At 41.2% G+C, this 26,441-nt stretch overlaps 1 protein-coding gene across 1 annotated transcript; it reads right to left on the bottom strand.

The window, feature by feature from the left end:
* Positions 1–21: 21 nt before the first annotated feature.
* ern1 (endoplasmic reticulum to nucleus signaling 1) lies at positions 22–26,437 on the bottom strand. Its single transcript, XM_082530146.1, has 22 exons — positions 26,158–26,437; positions 17,581–17,701; positions 15,035–15,068; positions 14,828–14,900; positions 14,550–14,622; positions 13,449–13,571; positions 12,166–12,267; positions 11,808–12,069; positions 10,280–10,358; positions 9,776–9,935; positions 9,284–9,399; positions 8,975–9,169; positions 8,133–8,397; positions 7,947–8,037; positions 7,663–7,852; positions 7,312–7,411; positions 6,999–7,198; positions 6,490–6,637; positions 5,869–5,996; positions 3,729–3,852; positions 3,118–3,185; positions 22–3,027 (listed from the first exon to the last, which is right to left on the bottom strand). The coding sequence occupies exons 1-22, from the start codon at positions 26,233–26,235 to the stop codon at positions 2,491–2,493; spliced, it is 3,267 nt and encodes a 1,088-aa protein (XP_082386272.1). The 5' UTR covers positions 26,236–26,437; the 3' UTR covers positions 22–2,490.
* Between the last annotated feature and the right edge of the window lie 4 nt (positions 26,438–26,441).

Raw genomic sequence — 26,441 nt, 5'->3', positions numbered from 1 at the left:
AATTAACATTTCCTCTTTCAATGACAAATATGCTTCTTGTTTTATTGCTTTAGCCCAGCCGTAAGTTGTGGCCAAACCACTGTCAACATTAAAACTTAGAACACAAAAAGCTAAAAGAAGTGACATTGGATTGATTTGACCTGAGCAGTACAAATAATGTCACCATAATAAGTAAACTATTCGAGCCACACCTTAGCTTCAACCAAGGAGAGGCTGTCTGTCACCAGCAGCCTGAGAAAAGTAACCAAAACAGCTCATGTCAGTTAAACATTAAAAACTATACACTAGCAAATTACCTTAAACGTGTTAAAAAAACAAACAAAAAACTGAGTTATTACTAAAGCCTAGTAATAATATCCACATCATTACGATAAACAGGATTTGTGTATTTTATGCTTTGCAAAGAGACCAAGTTGTTTTCATAAGTAACCAGGGTGAATATCCACTGCATATGTGCAAGAATGTGTTTACAGGGCAGCTGCTATAAATAACACTGCCCTGCATCATATTTACAGCATGAAATCCAACACCTTGTCTTTACTAATTTTGTGTTGGTGGCTTCAAAAAATATTTTATAAGTTTTGCTCCATTATATCACTTTTTTTTTTTTTTTTTTTTTTTTTTTTCAGAAGTGGCAATTGCAAACATGATCCAGATATAAATTTCCTTCGACTGTGGATACTTCACTACACATCCAAATCCAGTAGCTCATCTGCTCCCCAGTTATTCACTCAGCCAGAATTTAATGACTTGATCCAAAATTAGATTTGGACCTGCCAAAGGAAGCAGTTGAACTACTTGGGTCTCGAAAAACCTCCAGGCTCCAGGAAACAATTTTTATTTTTATTAGACATTGTGAGAGGGATTGTATTCCATTACTGGAAATTGATCATTTTGAATTATGTTGATGTTGAAGGTCTTTATGAGTACAATGCTGACACTGAAAGCTCAGAAAGCTAAAAGGTGTACATGATTTGATGTTTTTACTGTTTTGTTTTGTTTTTTTTAAACTCAGGATTCACTGAATTAGGTAAAATCAACCATTTGCTATTAATGAAAATTACTGACAGCTCACTATTTGAGTTAATTCTTTGTACCTTTGTTGATGGTAGATTCTATGTCTATGATTACACATTAAAGGATCATAAAAGTAGTGCAGGCCCCACATCTTTGTCATACCTGCAGGTTTGTCTTGTGTTATTTCTGATGGTTAATTCAGAAATTAGGCAAAATCAGGTGAACCTTTCCAGTGGTAGTAGTATAAGCACAGCAACCCAAAATAATATTTACATCTTCTGTACTTTAAGGCCATCAAATCATTCATACCCTGAACACTACATGAAGCATCTTAGAAAGGTAACATCAGGTACTTCTGGCTTTTGTTTCCAACCTTTGAGATACACTATGGACAAAGGTCGTGGGGCACCTACATGTTATTGCTAGTCATGGAAACTCATGCCATTAAGTTCCTGGCGCACAGTTTTTGTGCTGATAATAATGCCAAAGGAGGTTCAGAGTTAATAGTTTCTGTTGCTAAGTCAGACAACACCAGCTGCCTGAAGCAACAGCAGGTGAAACTGTTAAACTTACAGTTTGTAGACAAATATGACAGACCTTACAAAACTGTGGCATGCAGCACACTCAAAACACACAAAATATCAGTATAAAAACAGAATTTAATGTGCAAGTCATTAACTTCACTTTGACACCCCTGAAAGTTATTACACAAGCATTTTGCAGCCTGACTTCCAAACTCCTAATTTGACTCTATAAAGAGGAGGATTACAAAAACCCCACTGTATCCAGACGTCACTCTGAACACCCTTTGGAGGAGCCCACTCTTAATGAGTCAGCTCAATAGTCTTGATTGACAAAAGAGAAGCAGTCTAGCAGCAGCATTAACTGGAATCAAGCACATTTAGCATAGTCAATTTTAAAACATCTGTACACATACAGCACAGTGATATTAAAAAGGGGGAAAAAAAGGCACAACGGCCACATCAAGTGATTTATCATCAATGATCCAAATTCTGAACTGGTCTGTACAAAAATATACATACAGTATCTGTGCAGAGAACAGGCTCACCAAGACGTACACAACATTGCACAATAAAACTACCCAAGTGTTCAACAACATCTGGACCCGTTTCCCCACACTGGAGACCAGATACACCTTTTTGGACATGCCGTAATAAAATTAAAAGCTTTCTTCACTCAGTTTGGCTACAATAGAACATCCAACACCTGCTGGATTTCTCAGGGTGGCTCGTGGACAGTCTCGTGCTGGGGATCATTTTAATGCAGGTTAGCAGAAGGCACTTAATGCAGGATGCAGCGGCCGCGTCTGGTGGTGAATCCCAGGCGCTGCAGGCCTGGTCCTCACCGACTCACAGCACAGCCACAACCAGGAGTCCAACCTTTCCTTTTGTCTCCCTCACACTTTAAGGCAATGCTCCCATCTGAGCTGGATCCACCTGGCTCTAGTCTAGTTCACACTGGTTTGTTGTCCAGTATAGGAGGATTTGTCAGTGGGGTCACCTCAGGCTGATTGGATTCTCTTTGCCTGAGAGTTGATTCTGAGGTCTGACTGTGTGAGTCAGTCTGTGTGGACGGTGCTGGCTCTGCCGGCTGCACTGTCTGAACCGGGATATGTGACAATATGGGCTCCGGTGCTGATGAGGGCACTGATTCAGCAGCTGCTGTGTGACACACCTGCTCCGGCAGTGACAAATGTGTAGACTCCTGGGGTGGTGAGGAAGCTGTGGATGTGTGTGTTGGCAGGTGTTGAGTGCATGGCTCATTATGTCTTTGCGGCCCATGGTGAGCTAACTGGGCCTGTGTCTTAGCAAGCTGTTCTGCAGAGCAGTAGTAAGGCAGGAATGGTCTCTCAGGCGCGCAGGTCCGCATGGCCAAGTAGGTGTGCATCAGTAGGTGGGGAAAGCGGGAGGTGAAATAGGAGACAAAGTCATCGGGGATGGAGCCCAGAGTCTCCTGGACCTCAGTGGGTAACTCTCGATAATGGTGTTTCTGTTGAAGTAAGGTCAGCCATGAATGTGACGGTGGCAAAACAGGCTCACTTTAGCACAAAGCTGTTTGTTATAAAGGAAAAACTCTTACCTTGTTTCTCATTGCACGCAGCAGGTCTCTGACTGACCCGCCCTTATAGGAGCGAAACTTCCTCAGATCTGCCACACAAGGAAAACTCAGAGCTCAGGCATCGATCATAAAAATGAATTCTAAACACAGAATCAGTACAAAGGAAGTCCTGAAACTAGTGAAGCTGTAGCTTGAACTGAGCATGGTTCCAAGTGTCTCTTGTATTTAAAAACATGTAGAAAGGTATGTGTACCATTTCATCTTTATTAAATGTGAATCCTTTGTTATCTACATCATCTCTGGATTAATCATTAATATCTGTTCCAAATCTTTTATAAGTCAATAAAAATGAGCGCAGAGTCCATGGAGAATCTGTTGTTGTGATACTGGGTCAAATGGCGCTGTTGACAGGAAGTAGCATGCTTAATTAACCACATGCTCAAATGTTTTCTGGCAGCAGGATGCTGCATGCAACTGAACATACAGTGAGGCACTTAAACAAGTTGTAAGATGAACTGGTACAAGTGTCACTGTGTAACGTGTAATACTGTCAAGTCTAATTTCACACAACAAACAAGAAGAACGTTTTACAAAAAGAGGCTTCAGGAGTTTGTGCACAGTCAGTTTCATACCGGTCTGCAGTGGCACTGTGATGTGCTCTCTCCAGTCACCCTTGACAACAGTCCTCCCCCCTCTCTCCAGCTGTCTCACAATTGGTCCGTCCAGCGGTTCCTTTTCTATCCTGTCACTCACATCCTGAAAACAACCAAAAACAAAAAACACCCGGTGAATATAATATGGCAGGCAGTCTGGAGTGTTGTTCTCAATGACAATATTATTGCATTATTTAAATAAAAAAATGTATTGTAGAAGTTAATATCACAGTAATCAAAAGCACTTGTTTTTAAATTTATACAGAAGCTTATTATTAAAAAGGGAAGCTGAACATACTCTACACCAGGGGTGTCAAACTCAATTGCACAGGGGGCCAAACCTCAAGGCACACTTTAGGTCGCCAGACAAGATAAACATTTATTGAACACACTAAAACAGTGTTTTTTAAACATAAATATGAATAAAAACAGACAGGTATACAATTCCAGAATAAACTTAAAAAAATAAACTTTAACTTTAAATATTTTTATAAAAATATATCCTGTCAAAATTATGCAAGCTAGAAATATGAACATGCTGCCAAAACCAGAAAAAATAAATGAAAACATACACAAGGTTCGAGCCGCATGTAGACGGAGCTGAGCATTGCTTCAGGAATGGAACTAATAAACCCGGCGGGTCGTACTTTCCCTCGAGTGTCCCATTAGAATGTAGCTCCATCTGAATCTGCACAGGTGCAGTTTCAACTGTAAATTCTCTTTTTGTGCTTCAAAGTCACCAAAGCGCCGTGCGCTCAGTTTATCAGCAAAGTGCGCATTTGGGAACACTGTTGCACTGACTTGGTTCAACATTACTTGGCAACAGGGAAAGTGAGGCAAGTTGCACTGGTGCATTTGTGACAGCTTCACCGCATCATACATGCCATGTCCATGAACTGAGATTTCCTTGCTGAGCTCCAAAACTATTGAGAATTTTTCCCCAACTCAGCCAACGGACCTCTGTATGATAAGGAATGTCGGCAAACTCTGAATCTAAACATAAAAGACTGAAATTGACGGTGATTTAAACCTTTAGATTGGATCAAATTTACGGTTTGCATCACGGTGATCATTACATGCTCCATTTTAGGACTTTACCACACAGCCTTTCCTGGTGTCTGATGCAGTGATATGCTGTTAACTCGCCGGTACAGTTCTCCTGCATCTGTACTGCATCCTGCTGACTAGTCCGCTTTTTTCACCGCACAACACCGGCGCTCCATCTTTTGTAAGTCCAACAAGTTTGTCTCAGGGCAGTTTCGTGTCGGTTACACTCTGACATAAGTCTCTGCTCAGGCTCACATTTGCCAAAATCTGCGTTTTGTCTGGACACAAGACGTCGCACACCTTCATCATGCAGCTCTTCAGAGTGGTACCGCGCTGATTTGGCTTTTTCCTCTGCTACAATAAAACTTGCTTTCACAACAGCTTCACTTTGTGATTTTGCTCTGGTGACAAACGTCTGCTGAAATGTCAGATTCTTCTTTAGCTCTTCTACTTTCTGTAGTTTCTGCATTTAGGTTTTTCAGCTCATCCTGATGTTTTGTCTCGTAGTGCCGTCTTAAATTAAATTCCTTAATTACAGCCACATTAGCTCCACTAATAAGACACACGGATTTACCGGCAATGTCTGTAAACATATATTCAGCCTCCCACCGGTGCTGAAAGGCTCCGTTCAGAATCAACTTTTCTCTCCACCATTGTGAGCGGCTAGCTTCACAATAACAGAAGTTTGACTTGATTGACGCGAGAATGTTCCCAGCTAGCCTAGCGTTCAACAAGGAGGCTGCAGCGCTGCATTATGGGATCTGTAGTTTGGGTGTTATTAGCGCCTTATATCGCCGGGCCATGCATAACAATAATAATAAATCTATATAAAATGATCTCGCGGGCCGGATATAAATGTCCGCCAGGCCAGATGTGGTCCGCGGGCCTTGAGTTTGACACATGTGCTCTACACCATTTAGAACATTTTAAGGAAGTTCAGGGTCTATACACAGACTAGTCTGCAGTACCACTGTATACTGGCAAGGTTTACACCACATCAGGAACAGTGTCAGAGGAGTCGTTTTTACAACATGCAGTGAAATTTACCAGGTAGGGTAAAAACAAGAGTAACCTGAAAGAACTGCAGCTCCTTCTCCAGGCTCCAGAAGAAAGGGTGCTTAAGAACGCTTTCAGCCGAAGGCCTCCGGTGGGGATCCATGCTCAGCATCTGCTCTATTAGATCTCTGGCTACAATGTCACCTGGCAAGACATAAACATAGCAGTTCTGACAATGTGCCACACCTCTTAACACATACAATTACAAAGACACACACACAAAAAACAAAACAACAACAACAACAACTCTTTTCAAAGACACTTCTGTGGCTTAAATATTGCATCTTTTGCTCCTCTTTCTAACTTTCTGTTTTGTCCAAAATTTGAATATGAATCTCCTTAAACGTGTATTTCTTTTTACTTTCAGTGATATGTTTCGGCTATGTTGTCAAGTTTGTATCTGCTTGTTTTTTCTCGTCCGAATGAACCAGTTCTTGTCTGCAGGTCTGAAGTCCATCAGGATGTGCTGTTTAAAGAAACCTTTCCATGACTGAGAGGACTATGTGGACACACTGGGAAAATCTTCAAAGGTTTAAATTAATTTGCCTTAAAATGAGAAACCCCAAAGTCCTCAAACAACACAATCATCTGACTTAACCTGCATTACTTTTACCAAAACCAGAAGCTGAATCCTCACCATGTTTGTCATTCTGCAGATGGTCCAGGCTGTACGAGCCCAGTAGGATGTTTGCTTGCCTCTGCAGTGATTTGCCAAAAGGATGGCTTCCCTGGGACACAACGTAGTAGAAGACACAACCAGCAGAGAAAATATCAACTGCGCAGGTCTACAAGGGACAGAGAGGAAGAAAAGAGGAGGTCACAGCTGTGTATATAATGAAACAGAACCATAACCACCAACATCATCATCAACAAGGTTTCTTCTGTTTACACAAATTATCCAGCATGTAGGCTAACACCAATTTAAAAGCATTGTTGCAACATATATATTAGTATTATTGTTATTAATCCTGGATTGGGCTCTGCAATCCTTTGAAAAAATTTTCACCTTACTCTCAAAAGCATCCACTTCAAATATCAAGTATTAGCTAAACTTGCATTGGTTGGAAGTTTTATTTCCCCAATAGAAACAGTAAGAGTTGACCTTGCAGTAATAATTACAGAGCTGCAGAACTACCACCAACTCACCGGGTTGTCTTTGCAGTCCTCGCTGAGGACCTCTGGAGCGATCCAGCCTTCAGTGCCGGGCACCCCAGACCTCCTACTGAAACTGTGGCGGCCCACTGCGAGCTTCTTACACAGGCCGAAGTCTGAAATCATGGCGCGGACCCGACCGTGTGCATTGGGCATGGACACTAGAATATTGTGAGGTTTCAGGTCTCTGTGGACTGAAGAAAAAATACGAGGACAAAAAGAAAAAGACAGAAAGAGTTGTTTAGGCACACAAAAAACTTAATGACAATGAAAACAGGAACACTATTTTGTATTCAGTGATGGATACCAATGTTGAGGGAGTGCAGATGGGCCAGTCCAGACATGGTCTGCTGGAGAAGCATAACAGGCTCAAGTCCATGACGATTGAAATCCTTTCGTTCCACATACTAGAGAGATGAAGGACAGCCATTAGCACAATCAGAAACTTATAAGAGTTTTGTGAAAAGTTGACACTTTTTGCGAAATTATTTTTAACATAGGAAGTCCTTTATTGTGCTTGTTGTGAGAAAGTGACAATGAAAACCATCCTGTGCTAGTCTTAAATTCAGACAACTACATGCAAATGACACAGGAATAAGGCACTTTTAAGGAAACCTAAAATCAGCTTCTCCATACTCCCAAAAAAGCCAGCGATTACCTCCTGAAGGGAGGCAGCGCACAGCTCAATGGCGATGTACTGGAACTGACGGTCCCTCTCCGTGCAGAAGTAGCGGATGACGTTTGGATGCTCATCAGACTCCCTCAGCAGCTGAACTTCTCGGTCTGCAAAGCTGAAGCACTCTGGGAGAATCCTCTTCACTGCAACTGGACGGTTGTCAAACTGACCCCTAGTGGAGAAATGGTAAAAATACAACATTGGTCATCAGCATTTTACAGTTTAAAAAACCACCACTGTGAATAACCACTAGCTGGTTAACTTACTTGTACACAATAGTCCCCTCAGCACCATGTCCCAGGACCTCTTTGGGATGGAAAGTTATGTTCCCCACTCTGACAACACTGGAGTCTGCTTCTGATAATACAAATGTTGGTCAGTGAAAGCTAGATTAAACCATTAAAGTGCTGAACAAGCCTAAAGAGTGTGGCTGCAATTTTTCCAGTCGTTACCTCCATCTTCGTGCTCATTGGCTGAGCTCCCCAGCTCAGACACAGACAAGTTGGAGTGGTTGGAGGCACGAGGGGTGACATTGGGGCTGCTGTGGTCTGAGCATTCGGAGCGAGTGCGTGCCACCTCCAGGTAGTCGCTCTCTAGAGTCAAACCCATGCCTACTTCTGCAGGTGGAAAAGGCTGCTGCCTCTGCAGCATCTCCAACCTCTCCTCCATCTGTCTCTGGAACTCCTGGTGCTGCAGCTGCTGCTGCTTGTGCATACTCTGTTAGAAGACAAATAATGTGTTAACGCTCTATGTCAACTGATTGGTAGCTGTGAGTGATGTGAACACAGCAGTTAAGTGTAAATGTGTGTTGTCACCTAGCAACTATTTTAGGTGACAATAACTGTTCATTCTGGTTTTGAACCAATGGTGAAAAGCAATTTAGTAGCAATCTGGAGATTAACAAATTCTCTAAAATCATCTATAATATTTCTCAGAAATTAATGTTTGAAAAGCCAGTGCACAATTTTAGAAGTTCTGAGAGATGCAAAAGCTAAAATTAAATCTTTAAAAGTGTGATCATAACCAAAAAACAAACTGATCAGGCTCCATTTCCTCTATTCTATAACCTCATTTTATATAAAATCGTTAACAGTAGCTCCACTTGAACTAGTTAGAAATGGGAAATATTAATTATGTATTACCATAATTTATTAAAAACTAATACAATGCTTTATCGCTAATCAACTTGAAACACTTTAGGTTTTTCTTCCTACTTCTTTCATAATAGTTTTTTTAAACCTCACAGTTAATCTTAAATGATCAACAGCTCAATGGAAGGCTGTAACTGACTTACTTTGGGGTATGTAATCACAAAGGCAACCCAGCCAGCCAGGAGGAATGTGGAGAAGATGATGGTAGCCATGTCTTTAAGCATCGAATCCACCGGGGCCTCTGGGCGCACAGCGCGGCCACCAGTCCCAGGTTCTTGGATAGACGTCTCAGGGACAGCTGAAGGGGGCCCATCATCCATACCGCTGTCATTAACCTTCTACATGAAGGCAAAGAGACACAAAAATTAGGAAAAAGGCAGAAAAGCAAGAGTACATTTATTAAAATTCTGCATAAAACCTTAAAATAACTAATGGGTGACACACTGACAAACCTCCTCTACTTTCTTGTCAGTCGTTGGTGGGATGACGTTAGCTTGATGGCGTGGGAAGCTGTCGGGGAATTTTTCAAGAATCTTAGTGTGAGCTTCTGGAGGCGTCTCATGATGACCTGATAAACAAAGAATATTTTTAAAATATCACTACTGTCATCATTATCATTAGGAAACTCATGAACATTCACCTAGAAACCAGTTTCAACTGTTATAATTTTCTGCCTGTGTTTCAATGCAAAGAAAAGCCTATAGTGGGTCCACAATGTATCCAGCAGAGGGCAGTGTCGGCTCAAAATCTTCACTGAAAGAACACGGGATCATTTAAGGTCCTGAACTGTGTGAAACCTGTGTGCAAAACCCACCAGCTTACACGCCTTAGCACATAAACAAAAGGTGTGATACCCGCTTCCTGATTGCATCAAGAAAATAAAATAAAACAAGCTAGTAGGTTAGACCTAATATTACTGTCTGGTTTCTATACTGGCGTAGTACCTATAAGAAGCAGGTAGTTCCTCATAAAGTTGACCTGGTTCCGCTCACGGAGCGCAGCGTTGAACTTCACGCTGGTGCTGGGTGTGATGACACATTCCTTGTCTTCTTCCGACTCCTGGCTATCCGGGCCCTCCAGCATGGGGAATGTGCTGCCACGAGGCTAAACATACACAAACACAAATACAAACATTTAAGCGAGTCAGAGTAATCAAGCAGATTCCTCATGGGCTTCTTGTGTAAGCCCAAGAGTACAGTAATGTTACGGAGTCAAGGCCTGTGAGTCAAAATGACCTGAGCTGAGGCAAGCTAAGACAAAACATGGGCATGATGTACCCACACAAGCTTTTTAACATTCCTTCCAAAAAACCACTCACTACAATGAAGACAGATTAAAAAACCCTGACACAGAGAGATCACCTTTTAGGATGGTTGACTGATGTTTTGCTCTGTCATGCACAACTTATGTTTTACTGAAATGAACACAGAAATGCAGCCATCACTCACCACCACAGTGACTCCATCGTGCACCAAGGAGGGAGAAGCATACAGACTGGTCGAGTATTTGCCCACATACAAAGTAGCCCTGTAAAACAAATAGCAGAGTCAAAATAAAGCAACCTAACAACAGAATCTACACACCATGAAAAATTTAAAACCACTTCCAAAAAATAAAAAAAACAAGTTCCCTGAAATCACCTCTCTATACAGGCGAAACTTTCACAGAGGATCTAGGTACTGAAACCCGTTGAATGTTTTTCATCAGCAGGTGTTGATGCAAGACGTAAAAATATACAAGAGTGCGAAACAAGAGCTGAAACTAGAGGCTTGTAATACACAATTGGCCTTTAGGTTAGCGAGGAGGCTTCTGGTATAACCCTGGGTTTTCAGGGATTTGGAGGCGGGTCACTTGTTTCTGTGGTACGTTAGTTACTCTGCAGATTTAACCGGCTCTGGAGCAAGTTGTGTTTAAGCTAAAAGAACAGTGCATGTAAAATCATTGCCAAACAATTAGTTATCTTTTTTTTAAAAAAAGTAGAAAATAGAACATCATGGTCTAAACCAGGGATGTCAAACTCATTTTACATCAAAGGCCACATACAGAACACTTTGATCTTAAGTGAGCCGGGTCAGTGAAACTCCCCTTTATGTCAGTGTAAAGACGTTACACAACCTGTTAATGCACCAAAGTACTTGAGACAGTGAGACAGTAAACAAGCCTGCATACTATTTGAATTATATTTTTGTATTTCTACTTTACTTGCCCCTAAATGTTTAACATGAGTTTAACAATAGCAGGGTTGCAGCAGAAAGAATGAGGCTGAAACTATCTAGATCTACTTTTGTCTTAATGATGTCACACTGATACGGCAGTTATTTGTAAACTGCTCACTTTTCAGATGATTTGTTTTTCTTGTGAATAATGTTCACCTCAGCCGTTGCAACAGGTTATCTGGGACCAACACTGATACTATGTGGACGTGCTCGCAGCTAGATTTGGAAAACCTGGGTTGACCTCCAGAGTTGATAACCACCGTTGTGTGATTGCCATTTTGCTTTTGGTAAATGATGATGTAAATGGTCTGCATTTACGTAACACTTTTAGTCTAACAAAGCCCCATAAAAGTCGTTTTAACTACAAAGCACATTTACATGCTGGTAACAAATCAGGGCAAGCTGGAGATCCAACACCCAGTTCTTTGATTAGTGGACAGTTGCACTTCTGGGTATGTTTAAATTGCTTCATAGTACAGGCCTCGGGCCTTCTGGCAGCCACTTAGATATTGCATGTCTCGACTCAAACAGTACGCAATCAAAGGCTGGATAAATAAAAGTATATTTTGATTCCACCCTCTTAGTGTGATTCACACAAAATGCTGAAACATGCCTGAGAGAACTCTTAGCCAATGCTTGTTTCCAGAAACTGAATGAATCAGTTTGGCTCTAACAATATTCAGAAAGAAACAATTCTGACCTCCAGGAAGCAGCATGCAATATCCACTTTAGCAGTGAAGCATACAAAAGCATAATTTACATGAATTTGTTCTTGGGCTTCTTCTCCTTAGGAAATGGGTATTTCCACTGCGTGATGCGGCCGACCTCTCCAGACATGAAAGTGAGGTAACGTAGGGTCTCCACGGCCACGTTAGTATGGGCCACTTTGCGGAGGCCCTCGCGCTGCCAGATATACATGGCCACCACCGGAGAGTTATAGTTCTGGACCCACTGGACATCTCCAGATTCGCTGTCCACGGTCACCACAAGGCCGTCGCCATTGGACACAAAATGAGCCATCTCTGAGGAAGACAAAAAAAGAAAAAAGCAGACGTGTTATAGTCAGTCTGTTGGAAACTAAAGCTATAAAACACACACAGACGTTCCAAGGATCTTACTGTATTTGGTGTCATCGTCAGGGAGGGTGGAGGCGTAGTCGGAGTAGGTGGCATTCCAGCGCAGCTCTCTGCTCTTGGTGTCATACATGGTGATGGTATACTCTAACGGAGAAATGAACAGCAGGGATATGTTCACAAAAGGAAGACATTTTTGTGCTTATACAAATCAAAAAGAAAATATTCACAAATCAAATATGCTAAGCTGCCTGCTGTGATGACCACTTTTGACAGGGATGCAGTTTAAAGTATTTTTACAGATTTCTTAAGTAACCTACTAAAAGCCTTTTTTTAACCAATTTCAGGTGGTAAGAAAGATGTCAAGCGGTGTTCAACTTCCTCTGCAACAATGGGAATGTAAAGAAAGAAAAGTCAGCTTATATGCTGTGTTTACAAATTAAGTTTTGACTTCACACCATGTTCAGGATTAATGGCGGTTATCAAAATCGCACACACTGAGATGCCTAGATGTTCTCCAGGTTTAGCTAGAGGTGGTGACTGGGGGGAGGGAGGTGTGGGCTTCTCTGCTTAGGTTGCTACCCCCACAACCAAGTCCTAGATAAGTAGGAGATGATGGATGGGTGGATGAGATTTGCAGGACTCTAGTTCCATGTCTGCAGTTATAGTTAGAGCTAAAGCTTTCATGCTCCTGCAAATGTGCCCGTCTGTGTATAAAATTCAGATGGAGGGGAGAGAGGGGGTTTTCACACACCCCCAGACGTACTAATTTGCACTCCTCCAGCTTGGATTGGGGTGGAATAGAGCAGGGAGAAACAGCAGAGCTCACCAGGAATGGGAGAACTGCATGAAAAGCATAGACAGTGACTGCAGTGACACTTTTCATTGTTATTAACACTGTTTCACATCAGCTTTTTTTATGTTGTAACTTTACTCTTCTCAGCCTGCTGGCTCACAGACCAACAACAGTACAAGCAAAGAGTGGCCCACAGACAGGTTGTACTACATATTTTGCGCACTGCACCCATCTCACAACAGAGCTCACTGTCGGCAGACAAGCACTAAAATGCCTACCTCTGCTGGACCATAACATCCTGTTTAACCCAGACATTAAAGTCTGCAAGGGCAGATCAGGGGATGGCACTCTTTCAGGCGAGGTTGGAGATTGGATGAGTAAGAGGCAAACAATGGTTTGCAAACCGTCTGGGCTTACCAGAGTATGCAAGACAAATAAACTTAGTTGATTAAAATCAACAACTGAACAGGATGAACCACAGAGACTATTGTTGTGTCAGTTAACTGTGTTGCTGGGTTGGTTTTGCTTTTACCTGTGCGTCCCAGATAGAGAAGAGATGAAGAGGGGCAGAACATCTCAGCAAAGGATGAGGTCAGGGTTTGCTGTTTCTCACCAGTCAACAGATCCACCACATACCACAAGTCCTGCTTTTTACCTGTGTGAGAGCACATAACACAATTACTTACCAAGATTTCAACATTCAAACTGCTCCTTGCAAAAGCGATTTCATAATCACGTCCTACAAACCTGTTGTTGCATTTCATATTTACATATTCATAGGCGGGGTTTTATGTATCCAATCGTGACACTTTAATTCTCACTATTGCTTTATTTTACTACCACTGTGTGTGTCCGTCCTCAAAGAGGGCACCTTCTCATGAGGCTTTTCCAATTTTACTTCCTACTCTTCGTTTTGTCACACGGAAACAAAGGTGTAGCAGGAGAGAGTGCAAAACATCTAACGTATATTTGCCTCATGTAAAGAAAACTGTCCAAGGAAAACAATATGGATTTAAAGATTGACAGAAATGGGTGTTACCCATTCTGTAATTCAATAAGCAGCTTACGGACTCCTTGCCTCGCCTACTTTGTCAATGCAGGGAGTAGAAGCAATGCCAGTCATTGCTAGTTATAGATCAATACAAAAGCCATAATACAGAAAATGGCTTGATTGATTGACAGAAAGCAGACAAAGAGGGACGGTTGTTTGGCCCTGATAACTGCAAAATCTACTTTGCAAAAAATTCATACATGAACAAATTTAAGTAGTGAGAATTTGTAACACTCATCAGCTCCAATATGCTTTTTCTGGCTGCAGTGTCAGTTAAATGAAAGCAAATACTTCACTGATAATGACCACAGGGAGGCAAATGGCAGCCGCTTCTCTTTTAACAATGACACATAGTAACCACAGCAGATTACCTTTTCTGTGCTAACTGTTGCAAATTCAAAAGAGCAGAGGCAACGACAGCAGGCTGAGTGGAAAAGAAAACCACTGTGATATGAGGCCAGAACGTCACCAGCTCAGCTAGACAAGGTGATACACAGGACATGGACTGCACACAGCCACGAGAATAAAACACTGAGCTTAATCAAAAGTGTCCTAATCATTTTATTTATGAATGCACCTTACCCATGTAAAGGACTCCATCAGAACTGCGACAGGGAGAAGCTTGGACCAACTCAGGGATGGTGAAGGGTAATTTCTGTTTAAGGAAAATGAACGAACATTAGAAAACAATATTAATCTGCAATCCTAAAATAATATATGGAATCTATGCATCCCCACAACTGCAAGTTAAAATGAGAGAGTATTACTTTTAGATACTTTTTCCCCTGAACAGAGAAGTGAGAAGTAAAGAGGGGGGGGGGGGCAAGATTATAGTGTGTGATAAGTTTGTTTCCTCTTACTGTGAGGCCTTCGTTGTTCTTCCCGCCTAGAGAGTACAGGCTGCCATCATTTGGGTCAGGCAGAAAGGCCGGCCTGGTGCAAAAAAGAAAAACGGCATCAGGATCATGGCTCAAGATGAGCTCAACAGATTGCCATGATTATTTGCATCCATCTTTTGACAGTTAAACACAATACACAAGGATGCGTGTGAACACAAAGATACTTACTCTGCTACATGCGTGGGGACCTGAAGAACTGGATCTGTGAAGCGAGACCAGAAGATGCTAGTCAGGAGTGACAAGAATATCAACCAACAATGAAAAGCACTGCCAGGAGCGGTTGAGTAAGAGGATGACATGAGCACTGATGACATTAAAATCGCAGAGGACACACAGTCCAAATGAACATGGATTCCCCCGTGGCAAACATCAAAGGCAAACAGTCATGTCAACAAACAGCTTTCAGTGAATAAATCAGACAAATAAACACCAACTGTTAAGGCACAAAATGTGATTGTTTTATTGGAAATAATTACAACTGTGATAATTTCCTCAGCTCATCCTGCAAACAGAATCTTTTTTTTTTTTTACTCCTGCCCTGCTAAGGAAACAGAGGCATTAAGAAGCTTTCAGGGCATTTCCCACCTGAAATTCTGCCAGTTTAGTAAATATTTCAAGCTCTTTGTATTACTACTAATGCAATCATTTGGACTATCTGGTGGAAAGCTGTTTAGTAGAGGTGAAAATTAGTTTCATATGAACATGACATGAAACAGAAGCATTCGTATCATTTAATCTGACAAAAACACAAATTGATGGTTCATTTTCAAAGAAACATTACTGCTGTCATCATTTCAGTCACTTTCTCATCACATCTTATTTTCCTTCCATGTCACACAAACAAACAAGCAGTTCCCTAAAAGAAGGGAAAATCCCTTTTAAAAAAAGAGAAAACACTAATACGGCCAGCCACTACAACAACTTTTAAAATACCAGTGTGCTTCCTTGACACACAACAGTCAAAATGTGAAGCCTCCATCTAAACAGGTTAAACACACACCTCCCTTACACTGTGAACATACAGGGTGTGGAACAGGTGGAGTTGATCTCTGTGGAAGCACCCAAAGGGGTCAACAATAGCAGGGTGTAAGCACAGATTATATGGAGGTGCTAAAGAACAGTACGAGCATTCATTCAATGTGGTTACAGAGGGTGTGGAGAAAACAATTTATTTTTCTGTGCTACATACAAGGATGTTACCCCCTGACCGGCTTTAATACAAGTATATGTTTACAAAGCCAACACGGAGTAATAAGCAAACAGTAAGGGGACATGTGCACGTGCAAGCATGTGGCTTGACTTGTACTGCCTTGGTGTAGATAAAAGACTCCTGCCTCCTTTTCGTTATGCAGGATTACAGTTGCCTGACAGACGCACAACAACAGGTGTGTGCAAAGCCTGGAACAAAACTGGTTACATTTATATTCAGTAGTTGTTCCAGAAAAACAGAGGATGCGGAGGAGGCAGCTTCTGCCTCTCATTATTAATGATTGGGGTAGCTGACGGACTTACAGGCCCACATCTCTACTTTTACCAATCTTAAAAATGTCAGAAAAGTATCAGAAATGTATGTAGAAAACAGGGAAACTTTCTCACGTATTATGTCTCTTGAATGTTTTCCAATTATCCCTTCGTGTATCTTATCTACTACAACTCCCAAACATACAGTTCGTACATTAACATGGTAATCACTGCACACGGTGCATGTGCAGTACGGCAACGTTGCTTACCCCGGCCCACTCCGACCTTGATTACAGGCTATATTTTCCCCTCTCTCAGTTAATAATTAACCAGTTTTCATGCATAATGGAGCCTTTCAAAAGACTCTCTTCAAGTAGGGACTGAAAATAGGATTCGAGCCTAGAAAACACCACCTGTCAATAACTATTCTGACAATATAATTCATAGGTATAGATGTCTTTTAACTGCTTTTAGTTTGTTCACATGGTTCCAGTCATTACCAGTATAAATAAGCCCTAGACAGCATTACACCATTTTAATAAATTGGGTTTAAATATTGCCTAATATTCAATGTGATGTTACAATTAAATCCTAGTGTTAATATGTTGACAAAGTGCACAACCTTGCATTCATAAAAGAAGGAAAGAAAACACATAAGGAGTACTGCAAATCAACAGGCCAGTTTAACAAGGAAGCCAAGTATTATCTATGAAGTGTGCAATTCATGGATATTGTGTTTTTTGTCCCATCTTCCTCCCCCCACCCTCAAGCAGTCCTGGCAGATTGCTGCCTATCCCTGTGGTTTCTTCCTGCTAAAAGGGGTTTTTCCTTCCCACTGTTGCCAAGTGTTGGCATAAAAGGTGGTCATTTGATTGGCTCTCCAATATTACAGTCTTTTACCCTACAATATTTAAGCGCCTTGAGGCGACTGCTGTTCTGATTCGCTATATAAATAAAATAAAATAAAACTGAAACAAAATGACAAGAATAGTTGTCTGTAGCTCATTCTTTTTAAATTATTTTATTAAGTTTACGTCTTATTGTTGTTTTCTAAAACAGCTTACATGACATAAATAAAATGAGCTTGAGGCACCTCTCTGACACTTTCTTTATTCTTTTTCAAAAGCAGCAGGATACATTGTTTTTCCTGTGGCTGCTTGGAAAAAAAAACAAAAAACCCAGGGCTTTAATGGGGCTGAACAGAGAAAAATACAAACAAAGACCTAAACCTGACTCCAGTCCTCTCCTCTTACCTTCTTTTAGAGTCCATTTAATAGAGCCTGATTTCTTGCTAACAGCATGCAGGTTTCCATCCAGGGTGGACACAAAGAGCAGGCTTTCAGGAAGCGACACTGTGCTGCCACTGCAAAGCCCCTACAAAGAGCACAAACACAAACAGCTCTTAATACAACAAGTTATGTATGGTTGATGCAAATAAAAATTATCACATTTGCAAAGTTAAAAAAAATAAAATAAAATAATCATAATCAGACACTAGGAAAGAACTGCAATCTCATTTGCAGTCAGACACTGGTTATCTGCACAGACGGCTGAAGCAAACGTTAGGAAAATGTTGAAATTGTTTACACTGCAAGACGAAGGCATCAGACGGAAGAAAATGTTACACCTTCAAAAAGATGCTTTCATCATCACCCTGCAATAACTAGCCTTTGCTAGAACTTGCATGGCAGTCATTTGCCCCAGGGAGTTTGCCACCCTTATGAAAATCAATGAACTTCAAATCAATACAGCAGAAGACGCAATAAGAAAGAAGCTGACAGGGTTGATGACAGGGGGAAGGTTACTGGATAAGCCCTTATGGCTTTTTCATGCATTTACATTGGTCCCACATGGAGCCAAGGAAGCTTTGCAAGCCAGTTTCACAAGCATGTGGGCTGTGGGCTACAACGGTTTGTGCTGTTGGTCCTTCAGCCAGTCGCAAAGGTAAAACATACAAACAGCTAAAGAGAAAACGGGTGTTACAAATAATAGAAAGTTTGTTCTGCACCCAATGCCTGTGTTTTTAATACAGTTTTTGATTATTATTTTTTATGGTTGTGGTGCGTTCCAAGAAAAAGTCTGAAGTCAGAATTTCCGAGTTCCCAGTCAAAGTTTGAATCTAGAAAGCCCCCTGAACTGATTTTCCGCTTGGAAAGTCGAAGAAGCCCCCAGAAACCCTGAGCTAACAATCCAACATGGCAACCCTGAACTTAAAACTGTAAAACTTTAAATCAGTACTGTTCTGTATTTGTGACTCATTAAATAAGCCATACACAGAGCACTGGCCAGGCTGTAGTGGTGTTTCAGCGCAACAGGACAAGGATTATACTGTATTGCGATCAATACCTGAATACCTTTGCCTTGATAAAAAAAAAAAGCCTACAAGAAATCATGTTTTTGCTTTCCCCACACTGTCTGGAATGCACTAACCCATGAGTGCAGTCACTCCCAAGTTCTGAGATAACCGGAACGTAGCATTATTCACGACGAACCCCAAGGCCGCTGGCTTTTCTGTTCCGGCCAACTTTTTAACCAATCAGCATTGGGCCTACCACAGGATGCGCCATGAGTTTTTGAATGCAAACACAGTACAGCAATCTTACTCTTAATGCCCAATCAAGTCTTTAAGAGTGGCAGCAACACTTTTCTGGAACCAATTCACAGATTTCATAATTCATCAAGGACAGAATGATAGAATATCTTAACAAAAAAACCCAAATAAATAAAAACCATTTTTCTTGCCATTCAATCTTCACCACCACAGCCAAAGTTACTTAGTGAAAAGGTTATCAAACTGGGCCTTTGGCTGAGTTAATCTACTGTCATGCTGCCACGAAGTATGCAACTCGACTTTAGACTACATTTTGTCTGCTTTGCATGAGAAATGAAAACGGACCATTTGTCTAGAAATGATGAGGTTTGAAGCTTGTCTACTTGTCTACTGATTGTGGAAGCTGAAGTGCTCGTCAGCCAGACAAAAACTGCCAGAACTTATCAGTCAGAGCTGTGTGTGGGTTGGTGAGTCAGTTAGGGTGGAATATTACTTTATAGTACTATTTAAAAACACAAAATGTCTGATGTCAAACTAGAGCTGGGCGATAGAACGATAACGATATGTATCGCGATATAACTTTTTCTCGATAGAAAAATTAAACTATCGCGATAGACCTTGCCGCTCTTGTCCTCTTAAAAAAAAAAAAAGAGCAGCCAATCCAAATTACGTACCGCAGAGCCGAACCAATCACAGCCGCAGCGTCACGTCACGTGACTTGTTACGTACAGCACAAGTGCCAAGCTGCACATGTGTATTTGTTTGGGAAGCAGCCAGCCACCATACCGCCCGGGTAATGGAGGAAATGAGTGTGCCGACTAGAAAAATCAACCGAGCGTGACCGAAGGTTACCGAAGAGAAAACAGATGATGGTTCCAATGCCGGAGAGATTGTCGAACGGAAGAGCCATAGAAGTTCCGTAGTGTGAAGGTATTTCGGCTATTTCAAGTCTGACAAAAAACAGAGTAGCGTGCACTGTAAATTGTGCCGAAAGCAAGTCTGGAAATACAATAAACTGGTGCATGCGCTACGTCCACACGTACCCGGGTATTTTTGAAAACGCAGATTTTTCTATGCGTTTGCACCTTTCGTCCACACGTAAACTGCGTTTTTGGTCACTGAAAATGAAGATTTTTGAAAACTCCGTTTTTGCATTTACGTGTGGACTAGAAAAACGGAGAAAACGCAGCGTCAAAGGTGTGCGCATTTTTTGACGTCACACTGTGCGCCACGTTATTGTTTCGGTGAAATGAATTTCTACAATACTGTTACTGTTAATTCTACTCTCTGCAGTGTTTAAATGCTTACATATACACACAGTTACTGTCCCTCCACACATACGACTCGGTTCTGCTTCTATGCCCCAGCTTTGTTTACTTTTTCCCACCGAGGCTTCTAGACTTCTGATTGGCCAACATTTCTGCACGGTTAGGAATCTAGCTCCACCTGCTGCTTTGGCATGTTCATAGCAGCGTTTTCCTTCATTTCTCCCTTTATGTGTGGACGGGATTATTTTTTAAAACGAAAACGGAAAATCTCCGTTTTCAAAAATACCCGTGTACGTGTGGACGTAGCCTCAGTCTCTGACTGGAAGCGCTAATTCGTCATTCGGCTTTTGTCAGACTAAAGTAACTGTTAAAACTGTTTGAAAAGCTCAGCTATACAACAAGGAGAGATTGAGAATTTCCTTTTAGTGCTCAGTTTATTTGATATTGACAAAAGTTAGTCAATTTTGTCTGTTCTTCTGTAAAACAAACTAAGATTTATTTTTAGAATTAATATTTTGTTTCTAAGTGGAATTGACAATTTAGTCTGTTTCGTTTGTTCTATTTTGAAACTTAAACGCTTTAGCGGCTGCCTTTTGTGTAGTTTGCAATATTTGCCTTTATTTATCTGAAAAAGTCTCATGTTCCTTAAGTACATCTACCCTGTTGAACTTATTATGGGAAATAAATATTTAAATAAAAACAAGCTGCTGATTATTTCACATTTTACTTGTGAGCAACGGCACATTTAAATCTTACAAATATAGTTATTTGGCTTATATCGTGATAGATATCGTTATCGCCTGAAATGAAAAAAACATATCGTGATATGAAAAAATCTTATATCGCCCAGCTCTATGTCAAACATACAGACTCCTGTCTTTCTGTCGAACTGATCTCCCAGTGCTGTATTGTGCACACTACAGGATGCAGTACCAGAGGTCAGTGCCCACTGGCTGAGGAGGCGGAGAAAGATGGTGACTGTAAGTGGTCGGGCTGTGTGCACTCAGAAAGCTGTGGCTGGAGAGAGCTGCATGTCACACTGACACTGATGATGTGTCAGAGTCTGCAGCAGCATTGAGGGTCATCGCTGCCTGATATCATACCGAACTGTTAACTCACCACCTATGCAGCTTTTTTTTTATCTGTATAACCTCTATCAGCAGCAGCTCAGCTTTTCTTTGAGTTTTTTTTTCTAAATAAACGTTATATACCATAATCCCAGATAAAATGAAAGCTAGAGGTAAGCCAAGCCTCCAAGAGCACAAAGGGAATCGTAAATTGACTTCAGGGATTTTTTTGGTCACTCTACTTGAAAACAGATTTCGCAATGGATTAACTCAGAAGAGTGCTTCAACATCCTGCTGCACAGATGACTAGTAGGCTGACGAGCCATACGGGCACCTAATCCTTTCACAAACTTTTTCTCCTACTCAGAAATATGTGGCACAAGAACAGACATGGGTTCAGCACATGAAAGAAATAGCCAGTATACAAGGAGGAGATAAACCAGTACATACAAAGAGAAAATAAAGAGAAAGTAAAATGAAAGACTGCGCAGGGAAAACAACTGAACCCACAAAACCCATAACAGTGGCAAAGCAATCCAGCCCCATGACTTGGCTTATGCCAGAATTAACAACACTGTGGGTGAAGAGTGCTCCAGTCACCCACTAAGGAATGCTAGAAACTCCACTCTTGATAACCAAGTCGTGGGCATCTTTCAGTTTCTGGCAGGAAAAAACTCCAGTGGACGTGCTTGCCTCCCCACAGAAAAATGCACAAACCCAACCTGATCAGTCCTTCTACCGTGATAATTTGATGAGATAGATAAATAAATGAATAAATAAATATATATATATAAACAGCAGTGTATCCAACAGTTTATTTAACAGTTAACACCTCTGTATTGGTCTGTAATTACATCTCTAAAACCACTACTTGATTATGACACCGTTTTCAGCTTTCCGTGTGCTTCAAATATTATTAATACAGTTAAACAGCTAATAACAATGTTACTCAAGACTTACTTTAACTGAAATTATTGCAACATAGAAATGAGAGAAGGACTGACTGTTATATACTGTAAAACGACTGGCAAAGCTGGGAAATGCAGAGGAAACAGCAGATGCTACTCTGGCAGATTACGGGCTGTGGTGTCAGCACTATAAGGCAGTCAGATACAATAGCAGGTCATTACACAGCAATGCATAGTGCAATTTCTGGGTGGTTGAATGTCAGGTTGCTTTGGATTAGTACAGGATCTGACAGACTCGAGGCTGAGAGGGGGTCACCAGATCAACCTTGAGTCTTAACACTTTTCTGTTAATGATGACTACCATAAATATTCTTCAACCCAGGTTTCAAGTGTTGTCTTCGTGTACCAGCACTCAATTAAATTACTTCTACATTTCACAAAGATTACCATCTGGCACAGACAAGAGGCTCTCAGATAAGCACCGCTAGTGAAAGGGGAGAAACAAAGGAGTGCATTTCCCCACTTTTAAGAGTGAATAGAAAACGTAATACAGGCTACACTAGTGGGAAAGCACCAAATTACAGTTAAACTCCAAATTTTACCATGTTAAAACGCTCACTTCTTTCTTCCTGTGAGTCATTCTGCTCAAAAAATGGGAAGACACTAGCATGCTTTAATAGTCTGTGCAGAAACCAAGGCCAAACAAACCCTGAAAGTTTCACACTATCTACATAAAGAAACTGTGTCCTTCTACATTTGCCTACAAAACCCCTGCTGTAGTCTCACCTATCCTATACAAGCATTTGTGTCAACAATGTGCATCTGTGACAGTTCCCACTGGGTGCCGAACTCATGAGAAAAATCATAACTAATCCAGTTTTAGGCCCCCTGTAACCTTTACCAGCACTCTTGGTTTTGCAAACAAATAACTCTCCAAACATCTGCTAGCCTCCTAGTCTTGGACGCACACTGATATTCATCAGCTGGTGGATACAGTATTCAGCTTCAGGGACATCTGCTAGACAGCATCTGGCTGCTAGCCATGATTGAGCATGCGAGTTATAAAGCGCTGTATAAGTTAATGGTGAAATATTGGTGCACTCCCTCTCATTTCCTCATTCTTTTTTCTAAAAGAGAAATGTGAAGTTATTGCACAAGAGTGTTACATAATACTACAAGACTGAGGTGAAACCAAAACGATTGGCTTATTCTAAAGATCTTCTTTTCCTTCTGCAATGAGACCCAGCATGGCTTAAAGGCACACAGACTACAATGCTTATGGTATCCCTGTTAGCAGTCACTGAAGTGTCACGGTGCTTCACAGCCTGTTGCTTGCCAGACCAACCTGAACACGGGACTGGCTGTAACTGGCAGCTTTCCAGCTGAGTGTAAACAAAGCACTTTGATAGCATGTTACATGCATCACAACCCTCCATGTCTGATAAGATGCTGGAGTACATCACCAACCAACAGACAGGGGTTAAAACAGTTTGTTTTTGTTCTCATATTCTTTCTGCCAACCAAAGTACAGTACAACAAGAGGTTAGGAACAGACTGGGTTATACTGATAACTATTTCACCTCTCTGTTTGGGTTGATACACACCTCAAATACCTGGCGTATTAAGAGAAAGCATGGCCTGTTCGTTTTAGCGTCATCATGCTCATAATTTAGAGCAGCAGACCATGGAGAGACTATAAAAACATGTGTGCAGATGTAGTCATGTGTTTGGCTGTCTGAGTACAGGCTACTGCGACAGACAAGTATTTTCCTTTATTATCTGACCTCTCAGGCGATTATGTGATTACAGAGAAGCGCATTAAGGAGCCAAAGAACAATAAAGACTTTATAAAGCAGGGTTGATAAAGACAGTGAAGTATAACAGAAAATTATTTCGCTTCTTTCCCCCTTAAGTAAAAACCCTGAGAGAAGCTGTGCTGTGAAGCATGGGCTTTTGGATCACATACATAAGAGGGATGAGGGTTCTGTGAATATAAATTTTAGAAAATAAATAATAATAGAAGAGGAATAATGAAATTTGTGAATTGCATTAAGAGTTCACCAGTCAAAAACTACCTCCGCGTGGTAATTAACTTCTTGCTAAATTACCTCTGCCAGTCCTACCGATTAGCTTGTCTGCAGCAATAAGCTGTGTTTGCAGCTTGCTTTTGTGCAGGAAGCAAAAAAAAACCAAAAAAAAAAAAAAAACCAACAACACAGGAACCAAGAAAAGAACATACATCATCTGATAAAATGACAAAAAAGGCTCTACAGTCGCATGGGTGACAAAACATCAGACGTTAGTATTTTAGGATTAAGGACAGCCTGGTAATATCTCTAGACATAAAGGTTCTCCTCTGGAGCTGTGTAACAAAGACAGGTCTAAGAAGGTTTGAAGGACCTATGCTCCCCATGCGTTTGCTGCAAAGTGGAATATGTCACATGTTGGCCCACGATCAGGCACGCTCAGTCAAAGTGGAGTCAATCCACTCCTGTGATAAGACAGAGTAAGCTCGCAGCCTTTTATCCATTTTCTTTTAAAAACAAACCTTAATCTTGTCTCCATACTGAAAAAATAAGGATGAAAATAAAATGCTGTTCTTGTGAGCAATGGGTAAACTACAGCTGAGGACAAAAGTATTAAATATAGTGTTGTTATACACAGCCTGCAGAGTGTAAAGTGAGGCATTAGAAAAAACAAAAAGTGCATCTATAAACAAATATTATGTTTTGCTGAAACAGTTAGCAAGCTTTTAGTCAGAGACATCCTTCCCTCAATGGAAAAAAAAAATCAGCTGACCTTAAAAACAGTGACAAGGAAAGAGATATATTCTCTGAAAATATCCAATTTATATCTACCACTCAGACACATGTTAGTCAGAATCTATAGATAGCCTATCATCCGTCACCCCCGCTACACCAACAGACCATCTTAACAGGCTAAGAGAGTAACCTGAGACATGATAGGGAATTATAAATCTAGTTTAATCTCCTGTTTAGCTGAAGTGGTTTAGTATCTGGGTACTGAAGGGTCTCTGCCTCCAGCCTTTTACTGTGAGATCTGGCTCATTTACAGGATGTTAGCAATACAGGATAGGTGAGGATGGGATTGGTGTTTGTGGATAATAGGGAGGGTCGCCATAGGGGTTTTGGTCAGAACTAAAAGAACGCCCAGATCCAATTACAGCTTTTCAAAGCTTTTGTGAGAACCATTTCTTTTGCAAAGAAGAAGAAGTTATTTGATACCAATACATCACTAGCACACGTACTAATTCATACATAATCCATCTCTTGCGTGCAGTTACTGAGTGCAGGTGTTTCTGCATGATGGCTTAATTTATGCACAATGTTATCCTTCGAGCTTAAGAAAACCAACAACAGAGGGAGCACATTTTCTGTAGCCACCTCTCATTACCTTGAACTGAGCTTGCAATTGTAATATCTCATCAATGTCTCCAGCGTTTGGAGAATGTTTATTCAAGCCATCACATTGTGGTGTCTGGTTTGTCACCTCTGCAGCTTAAATATCCTACAGCGATTACTGATGCTACTGATGTGGATGTGAAGGGACAGGATGTGTGCTGATGCTTGTAAAAGATACTGCGTATTAACTTATCACCAAGCCACAAAAACACTTAAAAATCCTGTTTTTGAAACAAGCAAACGAAGACGTCTAAACATGTAAATACAAAATTTCTCGTCTTCCGCAATAACTCAGATGTTTAACAAAAATGTTAATGTAAACATGTTTGCTTCTTTCGCTTGCGAAGCGGGTCTGAAGCGCTGAAAATGTAAAATTGGTGCCAGTAAAGTTCAATTTTAGAGCTTTTCAGCCAGGTAGCTAACATCTGTGTTAGCTCACTTCTGTAATGTTGGGGCAACACGAAGCACACAAACAGAGGCTTCAATGACACAACTTTAGCTCCCTGCGGTGACACCCGTGTAGTGAAAAATATCTGTCCACGTTTTGTTTATAACTGTAATTTTGCTGTTAGTGTCCTCCAAGTTTAGCTAGCTTAACCAGCTAGCTCTCTTACCTTTTGTGGGAGACCAGCGTAGCAAAGCAGGGCTAAAATGCACCACACCAGGGCCCGACTGCTCACTGTCCAGTCCATATTCTCTGGTCTCAAACCGGGATAGACAGCTGGGGAGGTCCGAGCGGCCGCAGACTACATAGAAACCGCTTTCTGGTTCGCAGACAGGTGTTATAAATAGTTTTGTAAATGTTGATACGTTAAAGGCATCGAGCCAGCCGCACTGGATGCGACGTTAAATGTGCTTCTTCCTGAAATGAAAACCGTGGGGGTTGGACTTTGGGATA

This window comes from Aulonocara stuartgranti, assembly GCF_965226115.1.
Source record: "Aulonocara stuartgranti genome assembly, chromosome: 4".
NCBI lineage: Eukaryota > Metazoa > Chordata > Actinopteri > Cichliformes > Cichlidae > Aulonocara > Aulonocara stuartgranti.
The sequence above is the reverse complement of the archived record's forward strand: the minus strand, read 5'-3'. Positions and strand labels throughout refer to the sequence as shown.

Coding starts and splice junctions, on each gene's coding strand:
- ern1 (XM_082530146.1), bottom strand. CDS start 26,235: ATGGACTGGACAGTGAGCAGTCGGGCCCTGGTGTGGTGCATTTTAGCC. Junction 15,069..17,580: donor TAAATGGACTCTAAAAGAAG/GTAAGAGGAGAG, acceptor CTCGCTTCACAG/ATCCAGTTCTTCAGGTCCCC. Junction 12,268..13,448: donor TCTCTATCTGGGACGCACAG/GTAAAAGCAAAA, acceptor TTTCTCCGTTAG/AGTATACCATCACCATGTAT.